The sequence below is a fragment of the Crocodylus porosus genome, unplaced genomic scaffold (assembly GCF_001723895.1).
Source record: "Crocodylus porosus isolate Cpor-Errol unplaced genomic scaffold, CroPor_comp1, whole genome shotgun sequence".
Taxonomy (NCBI): domain Eukaryota; kingdom Metazoa; phylum Chordata; order Crocodylia; family Crocodylidae; genus Crocodylus; species Crocodylus porosus.
In genome coordinates, this window is record NW_017728919.1 from 16,284 (window position 1) to 35,822 (window position 19,539).

Genomic DNA, 19,539 nt, shown 5'->3' on the forward strand with positions numbered 1-19,539 from the left:
CACTCTGATTGGCTGCGGCTGAGACAGACGCCGGCCGGCCGCGGTATTCACCAAGGGGATTGACTGCGAAGATGCAAGATGGCGGCCGCGTGTGTCGCCTGCCAACGGATGGACTGCCAGCACCCAATATGGAGGCAGGGCGGCAACGGCGCCCACGGATTGGTTCGCCCGCAGTCAAGATGGCAACGGCGCGGCTTTCCAGCCCACATCCAAAATGGCGGCGGCAGCGTGCGAGAAGCGGCGGCCGGCTCCAACCCCGGCGGCGGGGCCGGCGCGAGCTGGGGCTGGGGCGGAGGCTCCGGGCCGGGCGCTCGAGGGCGCGTCCGAGTTCCTGCGCCAGGCCGGGGTCACCACCATGGTGCGCGAGGCGCTGCTGAAGCTGCTGGAGGCGCGGCCTGAGGAGCCCGTCGCCTTCCTGGCCGACTACTTCGAGAAGCTGGTGCTGAGCAGCCCCGAAGCAGCGGACGGCGGCGGGGACCCCCGCGGGCAGCCGCAGCGCCTCGCCCGGGCGCTGTGGTACGTGCGGCTTGCTCACCACTCCCACAGGTGCGGGTGTGGACTACGACTCCCAGCATGCGCAGCGCCGCGCTTCCCTGGCCTGGGCGGGTCGCGGGGGGCATACTGGGAGCTGTGGTCCGTAATGGCTTCGGGGTGGTGGGAATGGTGCATCCTGGGAGTTGTAGTCCATAATAGTTGAGGGAGCGATGACTGCTGGGAGCTGTGGTCCTTAATGGCTGCTGCTGTGGGGAGCTAGGAACTGTGGTCCTTAACGCATGCTGGGTGGTGTGGTCTTTAATGGCTGCAGCGGGGAGTGAAGAATGCCGAGATTTGTAGTCCCTGCCCAGCCTGTGCTGGTCTGGGGCATGTGGGGTGCCTCATTCCCCACTGGCTGCTCCCTCCTTGCTCCTTGGCTCTGCGGTTCCCCGCGAAGCCAGAGCAGGCTGCTCTTGCACTGAAAATCGGGGGCCCTCAAGGGGCTGACGAGCTGAGAAGCAAGGCCTAGCTTTCCCAGCCTGGTGGAGAGCTCTGCTGTCGGAGCTGCCAGCTGGGCTTCCCTCTCTGCTGCGTGAGGCTTCTGATCCGACTTCCGTCCCCTCTGGGTAGAAGCATTCCCTGTCCCTGCGCACTGACGGGTGTTTTTCCTCTGTGCCCTGGCAGGACGGCCTTCAACAACAACGTCAGCATGGCTTATGAGTGCCTGGGCGCCAGTGGCAGGAGGAAGAAGCCGGGGGTCAATGGGAGGATCTACAGCGAGCTGCTCAGGAGGATCTGCCAAGACAGCGAGGCCCCTCAAGAGGTCACTTCTCCCCTGCTGCAGAGGATCCAGTGCCGGGACCACGAGGCGGTGCCGTTCGACGTCTTCCGCTATGGGGTGCTCACCTGCTTCGTGCTGCTCGAGTTTGTGGCCAAGGCGGACACACTGTACGACGTGCTGGACGATGGCTCTGGCATCGCAGACAAGAGGGTCTGCCAGGCCGTGCTGGGCACCCTGGAAGAGGCCCTTGGAGCCAGTGACTTCTCTGTGCCCATCCGGTACTTGGAGGCTGGCTCCAAGCTGGGCCCAGACTGTTTGGCCTTGGCCATGGACCGTGCATTGCTGGAGAGGAAGCTCAGCACCTCCATGAAGAGGGAGGAATTTCTCAAGAAAGCCGCAGTCCTGTTCATCGCAAAAGTGAAACCTGTTGATTGATGATCTCTCTGGGATCAAGCCCTACTACCCCCTGCCCTTCCCTTTCCACACTCCCTCAATGCTGTTTTAGGGAAATAATTTATTCTTAGTTGAACTGCAAATCCTAGGACTGGAGATCTTCCATCAAGGCCGCAGAGAGAGCCAAAGGGACTGAGCAGGTTCTGCTCTTTGCCTGGAGAGCCCTAGATCCTTTGGACTCTCACTTCCCTCTTGCCGCCTCATTGTCCCAAGCACCAGAAATGCCACGTACGCCCCTGAGCCTCCTGTTTTTACAGTGTTTGATTTCAACAGGTATCTGCAGCTTCTGTGTCAAACATAGCCTGAGATGCTTCTGGAAAACCCATAGCTGGCAGGGCAGCATGAGCCATCCCGAATGAGGCAGTGGACTCTGCAGAACAAGGAGTTGGGACCTTCCTGGCTTTGACAATGTAACTTTGAACGCGACGCTTTGATTTTATTTTCCCTCCCTGTAAAATGGGGTGATCAAGCCTACCTACCTCGCAGCCTATTGTGAGGACTAACAGGTAAAGAGGATGCCAAGTGCCACAAGTGCTAACTTGTATATTAAGCATTTTTTTTCAGTACTTTAGAGAGGACAGATTCATTGCCAGAAAGGAGACGGTGTTAAAAAGTCACTTCTGTGCCAAGTAACAGCAGTGTTTCCAGAACCTCTTCTAGCATTCAATTGTTCTTGGTCATACTATGTCTTACTGAACTTGCATCTGTGCTGTAACCTGGATGCTGAACTATTGGGTTCGTACAAGATGTTTTTGAAGCAAAGTGGGTGCAGCTTGGCTGGTGGGTTTGGATTTTGAGTAGTAGGCAAGAGGCAAAAGCAGTGTAATCTCCTTAAAAACAAGAGTCCTTGATCTTTTAAATGGTGGTGGTGTTTGAACCATACCTTATTTATTGGCATCCTAGCATGAGTATTTATTACTGTGGCATGGTTTTTGGGTTATTGTAGGACATTAAACTTTTTTTAGTCGCAAACCTCTTTCGTCATTACTTTAGTATGCTGCTGGCATTCAGGGCTGCTGTAGGTCTCCCATGCTATTCTCTGAGAAGCATTTATCCAAAGTCTTGGAAACACTTTCCAAATGCTGCACTAACCGTGCGGTTCACCATTCTCCAGGCTGGGGGCAGGAAAGTGAATAGAGCCAAACAGTTAAATGCTGAGGTTTTGAAGAGGCCTCTGATCTTGCTCAGGGTTTAATCCTTAGGACTTTTGTTTTTCTAGTGATTTGAGGTCCCTAACTTCACAGCAAAAGCTCCTTACAAAGCCAGACTTCCAGAAAGTGTTTCAACCTTTTTTAGGCTCAAGGCAGCCCTCAGAAAATTCGACCTCTTTTTGTCTTCTCTCCCTCTTAACTGTGGAAAAAATTTAATACAGCAATTTTTTTTTTTTCTACTGCAAAGAACTCAAAGCATAACAGGGTAAAATACTTTAATCCTACGGATTCGTCTCTGAAGTAATTGCTTTATTTTGGGGATCATGGTCGCACACGTAACGGTGCTAACCATACAGGGTATTCATGGCACCTTTGAAAGGATCTTCAGACACCCCAGGGTGCTACCAGGCTCTGGTTGAGAATTGCTGCACGAGACTAGGTGATCTTGGTCATTAGGCCTCAAAGTCAGTGATGCCAGCGCAGCGTGCCTCATTGAAGTGCCCAGCTGTGGGACTGAGAACCTGCTCTGTGCTTATCCCGATGTAAGGTAAGGAGTGCTCCTTGAGTACTTCCAGTGCTTGGTGTGCTTAATGAGTATTGTTTTCGAGGTTGTCAGTGCTGTCCTGTTTCAAACCCTGGAGCTGACTAGCTTCTGTTGGCTTTTGGGGCTTCTAATAGTTTCTGGGCTCCTATTAGGTACCTTGAAAATAAGGAGAGAAGCAGGCATCGGTGGGCTTCTAATAGCCGCCTTGTGACCAATAACTCCCCCTCACTATCTGGTGCAGTTAGAGTATGCTTTGTTACAGAAGGATCTTCTGCATTTAATGGGTTTGTGCACTTCACTGATGTGCACAGAAGCAGACTTGGTTGTAAAGTAAGGTATGGGAAAAGCATCGGGCCCAGTGCTGTGTAACGTGAATTACCCACTTGTCCAGCGTGCACGTGAGTGCAGTACCCTGGTACATAATTAGTATTGTACAGATGGCAGAGGTGTAAGGACTGGGTTTTTAAGTGGTGAGTCTCCTAACCCCTACTGAAATTAGTGGGGAATTAGGAGCTTAAATGCTTTATGTAGATGACCTTAAGCAAGCTGCCTTGGGATATTAAATGCCATTGCCTTGTTTTGTAAGGAAGTGCAAATACGTGCCTTTCCGGTAGACTCCACTCAAGTATTGGAGCTCTGCAATTTTGGGGTTCTTGGGCAATTTCCTGCATTTAACCCACGTGTGCTTGAGCAGTGCACGATACCCTGCCAAAGCTAACTTTAAGCATGGCAGTTGTGGCTAAGTGCTGCACTCCACTGAAAAGCACATCATGCGGCCAAAGTTTAAGATGACATGTTCGTGTGGACTCCTGCTCCGGAGCAGGAGGCCAGTTGTGAAGGTCTGCAGAGGTGGGTATGGCAGCTGGGGGCTGGGAGTGACGGGGGAGGATGCCAATCCAAGCTGCTCCAGGGCCTTGGTGGGTGGCATCATTCTTGCTCCTCGGGGCAGCTGGAGAATGGCCCCAAGGCGCGCTGGAGGCTGAAAGGTTCATGTATCCTCAGACTTCGTGGAGCTGCTGTAGCTTCCCGCCCTGTCCTCCCCCACCACAGCAGGCACATGGCCCCCAGTACAAGGCATGCACTCTGCTCCCTCCCTGAGCTGCAGGCATGGGCATTGCTGTGCCACCCACCCCTCTGCCCCAGGGAGACATTCTGGTGCGCCTTCACTCCCGGGGGTCTCTGGCAGGTGTGCCCCCGACGGCAGCTCTGCCAGGCCCAGCATTAAGGGGGCGTCTGTCCCCCAGGTTGGCTGGGCTGGGGTCCCCGGATGCTGATGAGTTGGGAAGAGCGCCCCCCCCCCCCCCGTGGTCTGGTCTCTTCCTCTCTCCCCCAGCAGTGGTCTCTGCGCTGCTGGGGGGGAATGGGGAAGAAGAGGAGGAGAAGGGACCACTGCTGGAGGTGGGGGGAGTTCTCTTCTCTTTTCTCCTCGTCCCTAGCAGTGGTCTCTTCTCTTCCTCATCCCCATTTGCACCCCCGCAGCGGTCTCTTCTTCTTCCGCGCCCCGCATGAAGTCACAAATCCCACCCGTCTCGCACAGGCTGCCGGGAAGCCCCGCCCCCTGCCCTCCGTCATAGGCCGGCCGGCGCGCGGCGGGGGTGGGGCTATCCTCCCCTCCCACCCAGCGGACTACAAGTCCCGTGGTCCCCTGCGGCGCAGCGGCTGGGCTCGGCGCGGCTCGGAACGTTCGGCTCGGCTCGGCGCTGCCCGGCCTGTCCCGTCTCCTCGCGGCCGCCGCGCTCACGCGACTCCCCGGCTTCCGCGCGGCCTACCCGGCTCGCCCGCCATGGCGCGGCCGCTGGTGCCCAGCTCGCAGAAGGCGCTGCTGCTGGAGCTGAAGGGGCTGCAGGAGGAGCCCGTGGAGGGGTTCCGGGTCACGCTGGTGGATGAGGGCGACCTGTACAACTGGGAGGTGGCGATCTTCGGGCCCCCCAACACCCACTACGAGGGCGGCTACTTCAAGGTGCGCGTCCGAGCCGGCTCGAGGGGCTCCAGGGGTCTCGGGATCCCCCCCCGTCCCGGCTGCCTTTGGGCGCTTTGTTCCCGGGGTTGGTCTCCTCGGGGGGTGGGGGACTCCCGAAGGGGCCCCTGTACCGCGGGGAAGCAGGGACGGGAGGGGCAGGCTTTCTTCCTTCCTCCCCCTGCTCTGGGCCGGGTGCGGCTGGGTGCTGCACCCCGTGAGTCAGCCCGGTGCCGGAGCCGCTTCAGAGCAGCCCCACCACGTCGGGAAGCGAGAAGAGAAAGCTCTGGGGCCTGCTGGGTGCTGCCTTGTTTCAAGGGGGGCGAAGGCGCTGGTCCCTGGGGCGTAGGGACCCTCTGCTGGCATGGGCCCCACACCTGTAGCTGTGCCACAGGGTCCCCCTTCCTCGGAGGTGCTCGATCCCATCCAGTGCCACAAAGGGGCTTGTTCTGAGCGCGGCTTGGGACCTGAATGTGTAGATTTGGACGCTTTGGGGGCTGGAAGGGACCTTGGAAGATCGTTGGGTCAGATGACCCCAGCAAGGTGACCATCTTGAGGATTTCCAGGGTAGGCGATTGCACCACCTCTGGGGGGAGCTTGTGCCACAGTCCTTACACCCTCATTGTGAAGAAGTTTTTCCTAATGTTGCGCCTGAATCTGATCTTCCAGGAGTTTGTGACCTGTTACTCCTGGTTTTCCTCTCAGGTGCCCTGGTGAACAGTTGCTCACCAAGCCCTTGATGTTTTCCCCGATGTAGCGGTAGCTGCTACCAAGTCCCCTCTCGGCCTTCTCTTCTTCAAGCTGAAGAGCACAGGAAAGGCTGAGGGACCTGGGGCAAGTCTCTGATCGTACGGGTGGGCCCTTCTCTGGACTCTCTCGAGCTTTGCAGCGCCCAGAACTGGATGCGATACTCTGGCTGTGGGTGTGAGGCTGCGTTGAAAGACAGGATGGAAACGCGTCAGTAGAGCGAATGGGCCTGTAGTCCTCCCTCTTCCTGTGCTGGCTTCCTGCAGCCAACTGGGCTCCAGCCTGCACCTGAGGATGGGAGTAACATTCAGGACCGTGTGGGGTTGTGGCGGGGAGGCTGTGCACAGCATGACAAGACGTCCTGGTCTGCATTTCGCACTGAGCTTCTGGCTGCTGTTGGCTGATGGCTTAGCTCGGCTGCGCTGGGCATGGTTGAGGTGCTGTTGCCAAGCTAAAATCAAGGTTTGGACTAGCAGACAAGCTCCTGGTGCTGGGCAGCTAATGGATTCCTCCCCAGTCCTGAAGCCGGAGGGTGAAAATCTCTCTCCTTGGCTCACTCTAACCCTCTGTTTATCTGCTGCCTGCCGCAGGACCTGGCATGGGAGCATGAGACATGCTGCGCGGTCAGCTGGGCACAGCCACAACATTTGCAGGGGCTTATTTTTAGCACCTGAACTCGGTTGTGCTCGGTCTCATTCTCAATGGGGACTGGCTATTTTTAGGGCTTGAATCACCCAGTGTTAAGCTCCGAGCACCGGTCTTGGAGGCTGTGCGAGCATTTCGAGAGAGCGGCGGTAACGATCGCTTCCCAGAACTGAAGCGCGGCCGAAGCCTGATTGTTGGAGCCCAGGCGTCCCGAGTGCTGCTTGCGTTTGTATCGTGGAAGATGGCTCTCAGTGGATGTTGAAGTGAATGGTTGGAGATGTTAGATGCCTGGGAGGGTGTTGATTAGGAAAAATCACTTCAGAGGTACACGGTTTAGCGCTACCCCTACAGCATCCACCCCTGCCACTGTTGGAGATGGGACGCTGGACTGTGGGTCTGAGCTAGTGTGGCTCTTATGTTCTTAGGCTTCTCTTTTCCAAAACATTGCAGGGGGCGGCATCTCTTTGCAGACATGTTCAGGTGCTTGGTGGAGCTCTGTATGGTGGGAGGGAAGCTGTCTTCCTTTGTTCCACATTTCCCACGCTGGCTTGAGAGCCATCGCCTGGAGCTCACCACCCCTATGGGGCTTCCTTGGCTGCACTGGGAGTATTGGGCGAGACGTGTGTCCCTCTGCACTTCTCTTTTAGGGTATGCAGGGGAGGAAGACTGGAAGATGTCTGCTCAGAGATGGGTTCATGGCTTGGTTCAAGGCTTTCTCTCGGGGTAGCCCTTGCTCTGGCTCCTGTATCTCATCATCAGAGGCCTTGGCTTAAACTGCCCTTGGAAATCACCCCTGCTCCCAGCTCGGTGGCTGCCCCTTTCCTTATCCAGTCAGTGGGTTTGGGAAGGGGGCTTAGTCAGGAGTCCAGCACCTCTGCTTCTGCTACTACCTGTTGTCAGGTCAACTCACTTAACCTTCTCGCCATCTGCCCAACAGATCTGCCTTGCGTGCTGCTTTAGCTGACACAGCTTGTAAGATCCAGTAGGAAATGGGCTTGGGAGGAACTCAGGGCTGGGAACAAGCTGTCTTCTGAGCTCCATCCCAGTCCAGTTTGTAGCAGGGGTTAGCAGGGAGATTTTAGACCCTTGAAGTTGACATTTTGTTCTTTCAAGGGTGTGTCTTGACTAGCTGCTGCCAGGTGGATCCAGGTCAATGCGCTTGGCCTCACGGCTGGGACGGCTCTGTGGGTCTGTCCGCTTGGTCCCATGTCGACATTGGGATCTGCACGAGGAAGTGAATAAGCAGGGTTGTTTTCTCTGTGGGCCATCAAGCACAACAAGCCCTCATCCAGATGTCCGGGGCGGGGTGCTGTGGCCCGGGGCAGTGTCAAGGTTGGCAGAGGAGGGTAATTGCTGGATGAGCCAGAAAGGAAATGAGCTGATGAGTCTCGAAAGGAGGAACTGGGGCAGAATTATCAGGGAGGAGGCACCACGCACCAGCCTAGTTTTGATAACAGGGCTTGGCCTTGGCCGGGGGGGAACCCCTGACCAGCATTGCCACTTCCAGCAAACCTGACCTAGTAGATGGCTCTCCGTACTGCAGACTTCCTCTGTGGGCAGCGCCTTTGTGCCAGCAGGGCCCAGCTGCCTGTCCCCAAGCTCAGAACTGCTGCCATCGTTCCCATGCTGCCAGTCTCTGATGGACAGTCCTGTACCCAGAGGCGATGTGTGGCATTTGGCAGCCCCCATTATCTGGAAGCCCTGTTGTCCTGGGTGTCCAGATGGGCCATGATGCAACTGAGCATCTTCCTTTTGGGATCAGGGAGGCAGGAGGGAGCAGGTTGCCCCCAGACCATGACACCATGGGTGCATTTTCCCTCCCGCCTGCTTCTAAGTAGGGTTGGGAGTTCCTAGTGTGCTGCTAATAACACGAAGGTCGCAGACTTGAACCCTGCTTGGACTAGATGATCTCTTGAGATCCCTTCCAGCCTCATTTCTCTCTGAAGTAGTATAAGTCTCCTCTGCCTGGCCTGTGCCATCCTAAGGGGAGATAGGGCATGGGATGTGCCTAGGTCATGCAAGCTGGGTCCCTAACCCTGTGGGCTTGGCATCTTCCTCCTCCAGGGCAGGATGGCAGGGCCTTGCTTGCACGTTGTGTCCCAGATACTCTGAGCTGGCGTATGCTCTGTCCCCTGCCCCTGCTTGGGGCCAGGGTTAACAGCTCTCGGTTGCACAGTCCCCCAGGCCCTGAGGAAGTCATCAGCCTCCTGTTGATGGGCAGGGTTGAGCCTGTGGGCTGGTGCTGCCAGTTCTGGGGTGGAGCGTCTGCCTCCAGGCTCTGAGCCCTTGATTACTTCCATCCTCTCTGGGGTATGTGGGGAGCCGGGGGGGGAGGCTGAGCCCCAACCCACAATGCAGCCTTGGGGCTGCCCTGAAGGACATCCATGGGGTTGGTCTGGGCCTCCACAATGCATCTGGCCCCCAAGGTTGCTTCCTCCTGAGCCAGGACACTGACCTCTCCCCTTTCCATCACAGGCCCGCCTCCGGTTTCCTGTCGACTACCCCTACTCCCCTCCTGCCTTCCGCTTCCTCACCAAGATGTGGCATCCAAACATCTATGAGGTGGGTCTCTGTGGCTGTGCTAATGAGGACTCCTGTTCAGCCACTGCTCTGGCCCCCAGGGGGTTTTCTGGGCTGGATCCAAGGACTGGGTGAAATCAGCCTGCATGTCACTGGGACCCCGTGCCGGGATCAAACCTGCTCCAGCCAGCCCAGCCGTGTCCTGGGCTTTGCTTGGTACAGCTCGGCCACCCTGGACCTGGCCTGGTCTGGCTCTTCCCTTCCTGAAACCTGCCCATCCGCTGGACATGACTGGCTACAGGCGGAGCCAGGGATGAGCAGCCTGCAGGTCTTGCATAGTGGCCGGAAGCGTGTCGATAACACTGCGCGGGTGTTTACCAGGCAGGGAGGGGTATGAGCCAGCCCAGGGAGGGCCCCAGCTGGTCTGCTGGTGACTCACAGCTATTCCACTGCTTGGCACCTGCCTGGGCCTTGAGGATCCAGAAGGCTGGTTGGGCAGGGTCAGGCTCTAAACTGCCTTTTGAGCCTGCTTGGAGCAAATGTCTGCCACCAACTGCCACCAAGGAGATGGGTCTCCAGGTGCAGAGGTACAGTATAGGATAGGGGGCTGCAGTCTGGATCTGTCACAGCAAGTGGCTTCATGGCTGCCCTGAGAGGCCTCAGAAGCCTAGGGGAAGCCTCAAGGTGCTTCTTGCTTTCTGGCACGTGTCCTGAGAAACGGGGAGAGCCACGGGAGGGGTGCTGGGAGGTAGCAGAGGAATCGGCACCCTTCCTGGGCTGGGTTGTGGGGCTGAGACTCCCAGCTAAGCTCTGTCTCCTCCTGCACTTCCAGACTGGGGACGTCTGCATCTCGATCCTGCATCCTCCAGTGGACGATCCGCAGAGCGGGGAGCTGCCATCGGAGCGGTGGAACCCCACCCAGAACGTGCGGTAAGCTGTGGGGCAGCTGGCAAGGGAGCACGGAGCTGAGGCTAGCAGAGCCCCCCCCCCCCGGCACGGACTTTCAGCTCTATCTGTGGGCCTGGCATCTGCCCTGCTGATGGTCAGTGCCCACAATCACTGCTTGTGCAAGCTAGGTGGGATCTAGGCACTACAGCCCTCGGCCCTGGCATAGCGCTGTGCCTTCCTGCTCCTTGTTAGACCTGGGTGGTTGCTCAGCCCCCCTCCCTGGTTCTAACTGCTCCCCTTGCCCATGCTCACCAGGACGATCCTCCTGAGCGTGATCTCGCTGCTCAACGAGCCCAACACGTTCTCGCCAGCTAATGTGGATGCCTCGGTCATGTACCGCAAGTGGAAAGAGAGCAAAGGGAAGGACCGAGAGTACGCGGACATCATCAGGTAAGGGAGTGTGACTGGCAGTCAGATGAGTGGGGGAGGCATGTAGCTGAGGTCGCTCTGCTCAGGAGGGCACTCAGATGCTCACACCTGGGCATGGGGGCAAAGGCCTTGGGGAGACTTCCACCACCATCGCTCTGCTTTTCAAGGCTAGTGGTAGAGACCAGGAGGCCTGGGTAACTGCCAGGTTGGCTAGGGGGGGTCTGTGTGCATTCAGGGCTCAACTACGCTGGACACGGGTTTCACGGGCAGATCCACAGGTGATCACCCCATGAAGGACAGCTGCAGCATGAGTCCCGGTCTGCCAAGCCTCGGGGGTGGGGGAGACGCTTCCCCCATCTGCATCTTGGCTGCATGTGCAACAGCCCATCTCCTGCAGCAGGGCAGTGCCCACCTTCCTGCACAAAAGGGCTGGGCTCTTGCAGGTCTGGGGAAGCCCCACTGAGGGAGGGGGAAGTTGAGGCTGCTTCGAGGCCCTTTCCACCCACATCTAGACTATTCTTGCCACGATGGTGCCTGGGGCAGCCCTGGCCAGGCAGGCTGTGACACCCTTGCAAAGACTTCAGGCTCCTGCCTGGCACCCCATGCCAGGATTAACCTATAAATACCTATGATCCCTCCGCTGCTATCGTCTCAACCCTGTTTTCACTGCTCCTGGCCCCTCACAGGAAGCAAGTCCTGGGAACCAAGGTGGATGCGGAGCGGGACGGCGTGAAGGTGCCCACCACACTGGCCGAGTACTGCGTGAAAACCAAGACGCCAGCCCCAGACGAGGGCTCGGACCTCTTCTACGATGACTACTACGAAGATGATGAGATGGAGGAGGACGACGACGCTGACAGCTGCTATGGCAATGAGGATGACTCTGGCAACGAGGAGTCCTGACATCCCCCCCTGCCTGCGCCAAAGCTCCTTTATAAACTCCTGAATTTTACCTCGGCTCGGATGCCCTGGTTTGAATCTCGGCTCAGTCGGCCCCAGCCCTCGCGCTCTACCTCACGGGGAGACTGTGCTGCTGTGCAAGAGAAACCACTGCTGTCTTTGTAAAATATAACCCAGTTTTATATGGGGGGGATGGGGGTGGGGGGGATTCATGAGGTATTTTCTGTATCTGCCTGGACGTGGAAGCTGGCATCTCTGGGTGGAGTGAGAGGGGATGTCTCCATGGGGTGAAATTGGTCTTATACCCTGTGTGGGAGAAACAGCTTGGGGATGGCTGTGTGGAGCTGATGCAGCCTGTTGGGTGGAGAGGTGGCAGGGGCTGCTGTGAGCGGGGTCAGCTGCAAAGGACCACAAGCCATGGGAACAGTCCTTGCTCCCACTAGCCCCTTCCTTGCACTTCAGGAGCCCGTTGGGCCCAGGGACTGAGATCCCAGCATGCACAGCCTGGGCTGAGGCAGCTCCCTTCCTCCCTGGGGCCCTCCTTCATGGGGAAGTGGGCAGAGGTGAAGGGTGCCCCAGGGTGGATCTCAGCTGCAGTCGACAAGCTGGGGGGGGGGGTTGTTTTAACTCTTCCTGCTGCTTTGGGGGTTGTTTTGTTCTGTTTTGGATTTTTTTCTTTTTGGAAAACTATTTAATAAAAGTACTTTTAAGGGAGTGGTTGTGCTGCCTTCAGTCATCAGAGGCACCACTTGTACCAGGGTTGGGGGGCGCTGCCCTGAAGTCCACGATGATGTTAACCCTTAAGCAGAGGGTTGGGGCAGGTGTGGGGACTGCAGGGCAGGGAGGGGAAGGAGTCTAGGGATCAGTGATGCGGCAAATGGGCTGGTACCCTGTGAGGGGGAGGCAGGCAGGAGCAGTGGACAGGTCAGATATAACAGGGGTGGCTCTTGCTGCGAGTGGGAAGTAGTCAGGCCTCCCTGCCCATCCTGTGGGCGAAGGACCGTCCCTTGCCCTGGGTGTGCCTGTGGTGGACCGACCAGGCCAAACGAGGGTCCTCACTGAGAGCGCCAGGTGTCTCTAACATACAGGATGTTGCGGTTTCGGTCCCTGCTCCATCACCAGGATCTGATCAGGGCAGAGCAGGCTGGACACATAACGCGCCAGGAGGCTCTTGGCCTGGGCTGTGAACAGCTAAAGACATCTGAGAGGTGCCATGTCGCAGAGCGAGGTCAGGGCCCTGAGATGTAGCAGATGGGGGACAAGGGAGGTTCCTGGCCTGGTAGGTCACTGGGGAAGATGGAAGGCATGGTGACTGGTTTTGTGGCTGCCTTCAACTGTTCGTCTGTTGGGGAATGCTGTGGGGTGGGGAGACCAGGGTGTGGATCCATCTCGAAGTGCTGGGACCAGGAGCCAGTGGGGTGGTAGCAAGAGCTTGGCTCTGCCCCAGCCTATGCAATACAGCTGGCTCCAGGAGGGGCCCTTCCTGCCAGGTTAGGAACTGGAGGCGGCTTGTTTCCAGGAGGGTCTGGGGTCTTTCACAGGGAGTAAGCTCCTACGAGCCCCATGCCAACTCTTCCCATCGCCCTTCTCTCCTGGGGTTCCTGTTCCTGACCAAACCATCAACTCTGCTTTCTGCTCCCTGCCCTATCTGTCCGTTACTCTGCCACGTGCCACAGCTTGGCCACCCTGGTGTAGAACGACCTCGGTGGATGTGGAAATCGATCCCAAGCATGGGCCCGACCTCACACAGATGCTCCGATGCTCCAGGCACAGCTGGCAGGCTGAGCTCAGGGTAGGTGCCCCTCTCTGCAGGTTTCATGCTCTATAACTCAACGTACGTATTCTCCAAAGCAGGTGTGACCATGTTGCCTGCAGCCTCCGGCAGTCTGGATTTGTCTCCTGCGTGGCAGAAGTGGATGTGGCTGTAGTGGCCCGAACTTCCCTCCCTGTCCGGCTGAGAGATTAAGCATCAACTCCTCCATTGCTCAGCCCTTGCTCCTGTCTTGTGCCTGCCTGTGTGATTCCAGCCAGGGGCACCGTATGTAAGTGTGCAGGCACGTCCACAGGACCTGCATTTCAGCGCTGAGTCTGACAGCAAGTGCTCAGCACAACACGGCATTAGTCCTGCCTAAAGGGCCTTGATGCTGCTCCAGTAATGCATGTTATTAGGAGCCCTTCTGAACCTATGGGAGAGCCAGCCATGCTCTCTTCTGCTCTGGCTTCCCTGGAGACCGAAAGATGTCTCCTTGTACCTTTAATCCTAGGTGAGCTGATGTGAGCAGCAAGGGAAGCGTTACGGCGTCTGGACCAGAGCAATCAGTGTCAGTGCAGGCTAGATTGTGTTTGTGACTGCAGCTCGCTCTCTCTCTCCAGGGCTGGGAAGGCAGAGACAAACCCTTCCTACAAGCCGGATCTGGCCTGAAGGTGGTGCTCTCAGCCAGCTGATCCATGGAGAGGAGACAGAAGTAAGGTAGAGCTGAAGCAACATCACCTGAATGGTCTGGGCCAGGAGAAATTTGGTGAGATCTTATTAAACCAACTGTGCAATTGGGAGAGATGTTGGACAAGCTCTCGGGCACAAAGTGCCCTGCGTGGGTCAGCTGGGGGAGGTTCCTACACCCTGCCTGGGCCCAAGCAGGGGTTTCCTTGAGGCAGAGCTGAGGCGCTTGGCACTCTGTGCCGTGGCAGAGCAGATCCGAGTGTGTAGCTCCAAATACAGAGAGGCTGTGGGTTCTGTCGCCAGCGAAACCAGGCCGTTGGCCACAACTGTGGCCACCTGTGACAGCCGAGCTGAGCCAAGGAGGGAGCTCTGGGCTCCTGCCTGGTTGCTGGGGCTGGGAGACTGCAGCAGGGACTCCTTCTGGAGCATCGATTTTCCGCCCCCCCCCCACTCTGGGGATCTCTAAGCACTGCCCAAAAGCACCAGGCCTAGAAAATCAGCTGGGGGCTTGGCCTGGGAGGCTGTTTTTGACCCCTAGTGAATCGGAGCTGGGAATGGAGCCCAGGAGTCCGGCTTCGTACCACCCTCCTGGGTGCTGCCAAGGGCTTGAAATTCCTCCATGCAAGTCAAGCTCCAGCTCCTCCCAGGAGCAGACGCCTGCCCCGGCTGCTTGCATTACCTGGTCCAGCCTGCCGTGCCCTTGCTTCCCTTGGATGTCTGTCCCCAGCCGGATCTGTTCCCTTCCTGAGCTCAGCCCAGTTGCTGTGGGACTTGGCCACCTCGAAGGGCGTGTGCTATGGTGCATGTTCTGTGCTGTTGCTTCCATCCTCAGGGCTGTTTCCAATTCTCCAGGCTGGGCTCTGACAGGGAGAAGTAGTCTCATCTTCTCCCCCCCCCAGTTCATCATTCCTTGTCCCCACTGGACCAGGCAGGAGTGGGTACTCTTTGCATGTGGGAACCATGCAAGACCTTCCTTGCAGCAGAGCTGATACAGGAAGCAGAGTCTGGCTGACTGGGCTGAGAGCGCAGGCTGTTGCCAAGAGGCACTTGAGTGCAACCCTGCAGGCTCTTCATGCTTTTAGCCTCAAATCTCTGTTTTGTGGAGGAAACCAGCCTGCTTGGCCTCCCCGCCCTGGTGCCTGTCTCCTGCCCGCCGGTCCTGGAAAACATGACTAGCTTCTCCATCATGTGACAGTCAGGAGCCTGATGCTGGAATTGCCCTGCTTCCTGGGGGTTGATTGAGGCCAGGTGCTGGAGTAGGAGGGGCCTGGCAGGAGCCTGGTGATATCCAGGGAGAGCACAAGCAGCCTCTTGCGCAGCCTGATGCCTGGTGTGGAGGGGGCGGAGGGCTGGCAGGGCCTGTGCATGGGGGACGACTGATGCACGTGTCCCCAGCCTGCCGCTTCCGGGGCATGGGGCCGTCTCGGTCCTGGGTCCACATCCTGGCCACCAGGTTGGGAGCAGGATGGTCTGTGCTCTCGTAGCCTCATCCACCAGCACTGAGTGCCCAGCACTTGGGCTAGGCCAGCTGTTCCCATTGTGGAGGGTACAGCTGCGGGTCCCTGTCTGGTCTCCTCTGGAAACAGCCTCCAGCTGGATGGAGCAGCTGCAGCTCCCTGTCCTTCCAGAGTTTCTCTCACCCCAGCCTTTCAAGGTGACCCCAGAGCGGGCTCCTTGCTTAGCTTGGAGGTGGTGGCTGTCCCCGGGGAGGTGTCCATTGCAGCAGGGGTCCAAGGCAACTCCTGTAGCTTAGGGTCGCTCTGACTCCCTGCTGCTCTCCAGCTTACAGGGCTGGAGTCCAAATCTTTGGCTGAGACCCTCCCCTGGAGCTGAATTCCAACGGTGGGGGGCCCGTTCATGCTATCAGGTGCTATTGCTGGCCATCAGGCAGCCCTAATGCCTGTCTAGACATGCTGGAGGGAGCCAGGGGGCCCTGGGCTGGGCCACAGCATCGAGCTGTCTGGATTTCTTCCTTCCTCAGGCCCTGCTGTGCTGCCTCCTGGCAATTCCCTGAGGTCTCATTCCCTCTTGTGCTGCCCCCAGCTACCTACACCCCTTGCCCTGGGGCTTCCCCCAGATGGTGCTCCGGGCTCAGACCCCTGTCTCCACTCTTGGGCCAGGCCCTAGGAGCTACCCTGAGCTTCACGCAGTGCTCAAAGCTGTCCTCCGGTCACAGGGGCTGGCTGCTCTCACTAAGCAAAGTGCCGCTGAATGGGAGCAAGGCATTTTGGATCTGACAACTGCTGCATTTTCAGCTTGGGTCCAGCCAGGCCCATACCCCACCACACCTTTCTGCTGCTTTATTTATCCCCCTCTGTGCTTGGTTTTCCTTGTGCCTCATTTGGGGCTGTTACTTTTTACAGGGCAAGCTGCTGAGTGCCCAGCTGTCTTTCAACAGACCCAACCAGTCCCTCTGCAGGGCAGAGATACAGCTTTGCCCGCACAGGTGCTGAGGCTTAGCATTCATTCCACGTCCTCCCCACCGCCAGGATGTAGGCAGACAAGGCTCTTTGTGTAAATCTGATATCTTTTGGCCTAATAAAAGATATTGGATTTACCCAAAGAACCTCATTTATAATGTCTGTGGGGAGGCTAAGAGATGAGCTCTCCTTCCCTCCAGGGGTGGGAAAGGCATACTGCTAGGGAAGCTTGCCCTGTGGTCACCTGTCGTGGATGGAGAGCAGGGATACCAGTCCTGCCCTTTCCACCACTGGGCTGGGAACAGGGAAGAGCAAGCAAGTGCCCTATGGCACTGCACGGGGTTGGGCATGAACCCCTAGGTGAGCTGCCGGGGAAATGGGCTGCAATGCTTCTGCCCTCCATAGTCGGGGGCACCTTGGGTCATTGGGACCTGGCTGCAGGGGTTTGCCCATAGCTTCCCACACCTGCCTGGGCTGGCTTTGTCTCATTCGCCTGCTGAATCTTCCTGAACTCCTTCCCTGCATCTCTGCAAATGTCTTGGCATGGCACATTTCTAGTGCATCACTGCTTTAGGCTGGTTTGGGGTTGTTTTTTTGGGGAGTGGGGGTTTGCCTTCCAGGCCCTGCTTAGCCAAGGGTATGCAGAGGGGCAGGGTACCCACTCTCTGGCCTCGCTGGATGCATGGGCATGTTTGAACCTGAGCTTCAGGAGTCAGAGGTGAGGCTCTTGATTCCCATGTGTTGAAATTTAAGTGACTTTTTTTCCACAACTGTCTGTGGAGAAAAGCCTGGAAAAATCTGAGCAGGCTGCACCCAAAAGCTGAGAAACCAAAGGGGCAATTACAATACACCCCCCACCCTTTTTTTTTTTTTTTTTCTTTTTAAGTCTCTCTATTAGTACTGAAAAGTCATGTAGAGCTGAAGGTGGGTCAGGCTGCTCCAGATCAGTCATCTCACCCCCTTTCTCCACACTTGCCATCTCATCTGTCCTCTGCTTTTGCAGATATTAGCTGTGTTCAGCTGAAGTTGAGCTAGGAAAGGGTGCTGGCACTCAAGGGACTAACTGGACTGCAGACACTATTGCTTGCTGCTTTTAAGCCAGGAATTTGGAGAAAATGGGCTGCTTCCAGGCTTTGTTTCCTAAGTCCCTGTGTCTCCCACCTCCCCAGGGGCCCTAAGCCCCAGTGCAAAGGAAAATTGCACCTCCCTTGAAAGAATGCACCTGGCCCTTTGTGCAATGTGATAACTACATAGCCTTTCTGATTCCCATCTGATAATCACTTCAGCTGATTAAGAAGCTTCCTCTCCCCCTGGGTTTGATCTCAGCAGTTGCCCCATAAGCCAGGGACATGCTTATCCTCTGGAAGGAGCTAGTGGCTGGCTTTGGCCTTTGTTCTGCTGTCCTGGTATTGTTCTCTGCATCCCAACCCCCTTCTCCCTCCTGATTAAACACTCACCCCTGGAGGGCTAGATAGTGCTACTAAGGAAAGGGGAGAGCAAAGCAGCTCCAGGGACCAGCAAAAACTAAAACTAAACTAAGGGGAGGGGATAAGGGACTTTTTCCAAGAGCTCCCAACCTCTTTCCCCACATCTCAGGGTACCCCCAGATCCTCTGCTGAATAAGCCCATCAGTTTATCCATATGATTAACTGATCTAATGCCTGCCCAGCCAATTTAGAAAGAAATTTGCAATGAATATAAACACCTAACCCCTGCCCCAGGGCATAGGGTTGTGAGGAAGGGCCCTCATTCTTTGCATTCCCAGCTAAAGGGTTTTCAGGCCATGCTCCAGCCCAGTAGAGAGGCTCAGGGTTGGCATATTTTAGTGCAGGTAAGAGCGCAATAATAAAAGTGTCCTTCCTAAAGACAGTGGAGAGGCCTGCTCCCAGCTCTTGAAACATCTGAGGCACCAGATCACCTACCTTTTCCCCCATAAAAATTAAAGATTAACGCCAGAGTGTCTGCAAGATGGCATTTGTGCAGGATGCTGACTTGCTGGCTTAGGAGTCAAAGTCCCCAGGTGTGAGATTGGGGGTCACCGCATGGGCACAGGTTGCTGCTGAAGCCTCTTCTCCAGAATCCTGGTTGTCCTGCCTGATCCCACTCGTGTTTCTTGCCTCATTTCAGGCTGGCAGAAGCCCTTCTGCACTTTCCAGCCCCTCACTAAAATGCAGCCACTTCTGGGGTGAAACCTAGCAGCCACCTAATAGCTTGCAGCAGCAGCAGACAAATGCATCCTGCCTGCGGCTTGTCTGAAAACAAGTGTGATGATGCTGACGGGCTCATGGATGGGATGCAACAGGCCACGCAGGAGTCACTGTGCTGGTTATGTCATTCTTGAGCGGCTTCCTTAGCTGTTCTTATAAAACGGTTAGCAAAGGGGAGCAGGGTTAGGGGTGAAAGCAAATCCATGGGGATAGGGGAGGGGAAAAGGATCTCACATGAGCAGAGCCTAATCAACCCAGCTGGAATTTGGCCAGAACACCAATCTGCCAGGAGTGCAGAGACCTGCCAATACAGATGGGATCAAAGTGCAGTGCTGGCCTGAGCTCTCCCAGACTGAGCTTTTAACCCTGTGCTACTTCTGCAGACCTTGCCGAGGGTGTTTGCTGTGGAACTGCCCATGCCACGTGCAGGTTGTGTCTGTCCAGGCTGGTGTGCAGAGCCCCGGAGATGCGACATTGCCTCCTCATCCTCATGACTCCGCTGGCAATTGATCGAAGGCAAGCACTGACTAGAAACCTGCTGCTATCTGCCACGGGCAGCATGCTCGCGTGGGTTTCCCGATAGCAGCCAGCAATGAAAGCGGTGCAGACTGGCAGGCTGCTGGAGGCAGAAGGGCGCCGTTGCATCTGGCTGCTCATGTTTTAAAGCCTCTTGCAGCAGGGCGGTCTAGACTGCACTCCTAATGGTTATTGTGTGCTCTTGGGGACTATCCATTCTGCTCCCAAGCCCTCTCTTGAATAAGCTGTCTGTGTTTTCTCCTTGCACTCTTTGAGGAGGCCTCTAATGTTTGCCTTGGGCATCTGTTACCATCATCCAGCAAAAGAAGCTTGAAAGTGGTTCCATTAGGTGGAATCTACTGGCAGAGCTGGGCTCAGATGCAGGGTCTGGCTGGGCTGTCACTGACGGGTGTTCCTACTTTGTTCGTCAAGCACCGAAGTAGCATATCTTTGGGGGGGACTGGGGC

General features: G+C 56.7%; 2 protein-coding genes across 2 annotated transcripts; both read left to right on the forward strand.

Annotated features, from left to right (window-relative positions):
* The first annotated feature begins 121 nt into the window (after window positions 1–121).
* Window positions 122–2,313, forward strand: TPGS1 (tubulin polyglutamylase complex subunit 1). Its single transcript, XM_019538227.1, has 2 exons — window positions 122–546; window positions 1,159–2,313. The coding sequence occupies exons 1-2, from the start codon at window positions 215–217 to the stop codon at window positions 1,688–1,690; spliced, it is 864 nt and encodes a 287-aa protein (XP_019393772.1). The 5' UTR covers window positions 122–214; the 3' UTR covers window positions 1,691–2,313.
* Window positions 2,314–5,066: 2,753 nt separating this feature from the next.
* On the forward strand, window positions 5,067–12,118 carry CDC34 (cell division cycle 34). The gene is made up of 5 exons (XM_019538228.1): window positions 5,067–5,363; window positions 9,228–9,314; window positions 10,105–10,202; window positions 10,476–10,610; window positions 11,276–12,118. Exons 1-5 carry the CDS (start codon window positions 5,187–5,189, stop codon window positions 11,490–11,492), a joined length of 714 nt encoding a protein of 237 aa, XP_019393773.1. The 5' UTR covers window positions 5,067–5,186; the 3' UTR covers window positions 11,493–12,118.
* Window positions 12,119–19,539: the final 7,421 nt, after the last annotated feature.

What these genes read in the sequence shown, in the direction of transcription:
- CDC34 (XM_019538228.1), top strand. Translation starts at nt 5,187, where the DNA reads ATGGCGCGGCCGCTGGTGCCCAGCTCGCAGAAGGCGCTGCTGCTGGAG. An exon ending in GGCATCCAAACATCTATGAG is followed by an intron (nt 9,315 to 10,104) that starts GTGGGTCTCTGT and finishes CTGCACTTCCAG; the next exon opens with ACTGGGGACGTCTGCATCTC. An exon ending in AACCCCACCCAGAACGTGCG is followed by an intron (nt 10,203 to 10,475) that starts GTAAGCTGTGGG and finishes CATGCTCACCAG; the next exon opens with GACGATCCTCCTGAGCGTGA.
- TPGS1 (XM_019538227.1), top strand. Translation starts at nt 215, where the DNA reads ATGGCGGCGGCAGCGTGCGAGAAGCGGCGGCCGGCTCCAACCCCGGCG. An exon ending in CTTGCTCACCACTCCCACAG is followed by an intron (nt 547 to 1,158) that starts GTGCGGGTGTGG and finishes GTGCCCTGGCAG; the next exon opens with GACGGCCTTCAACAACAACG.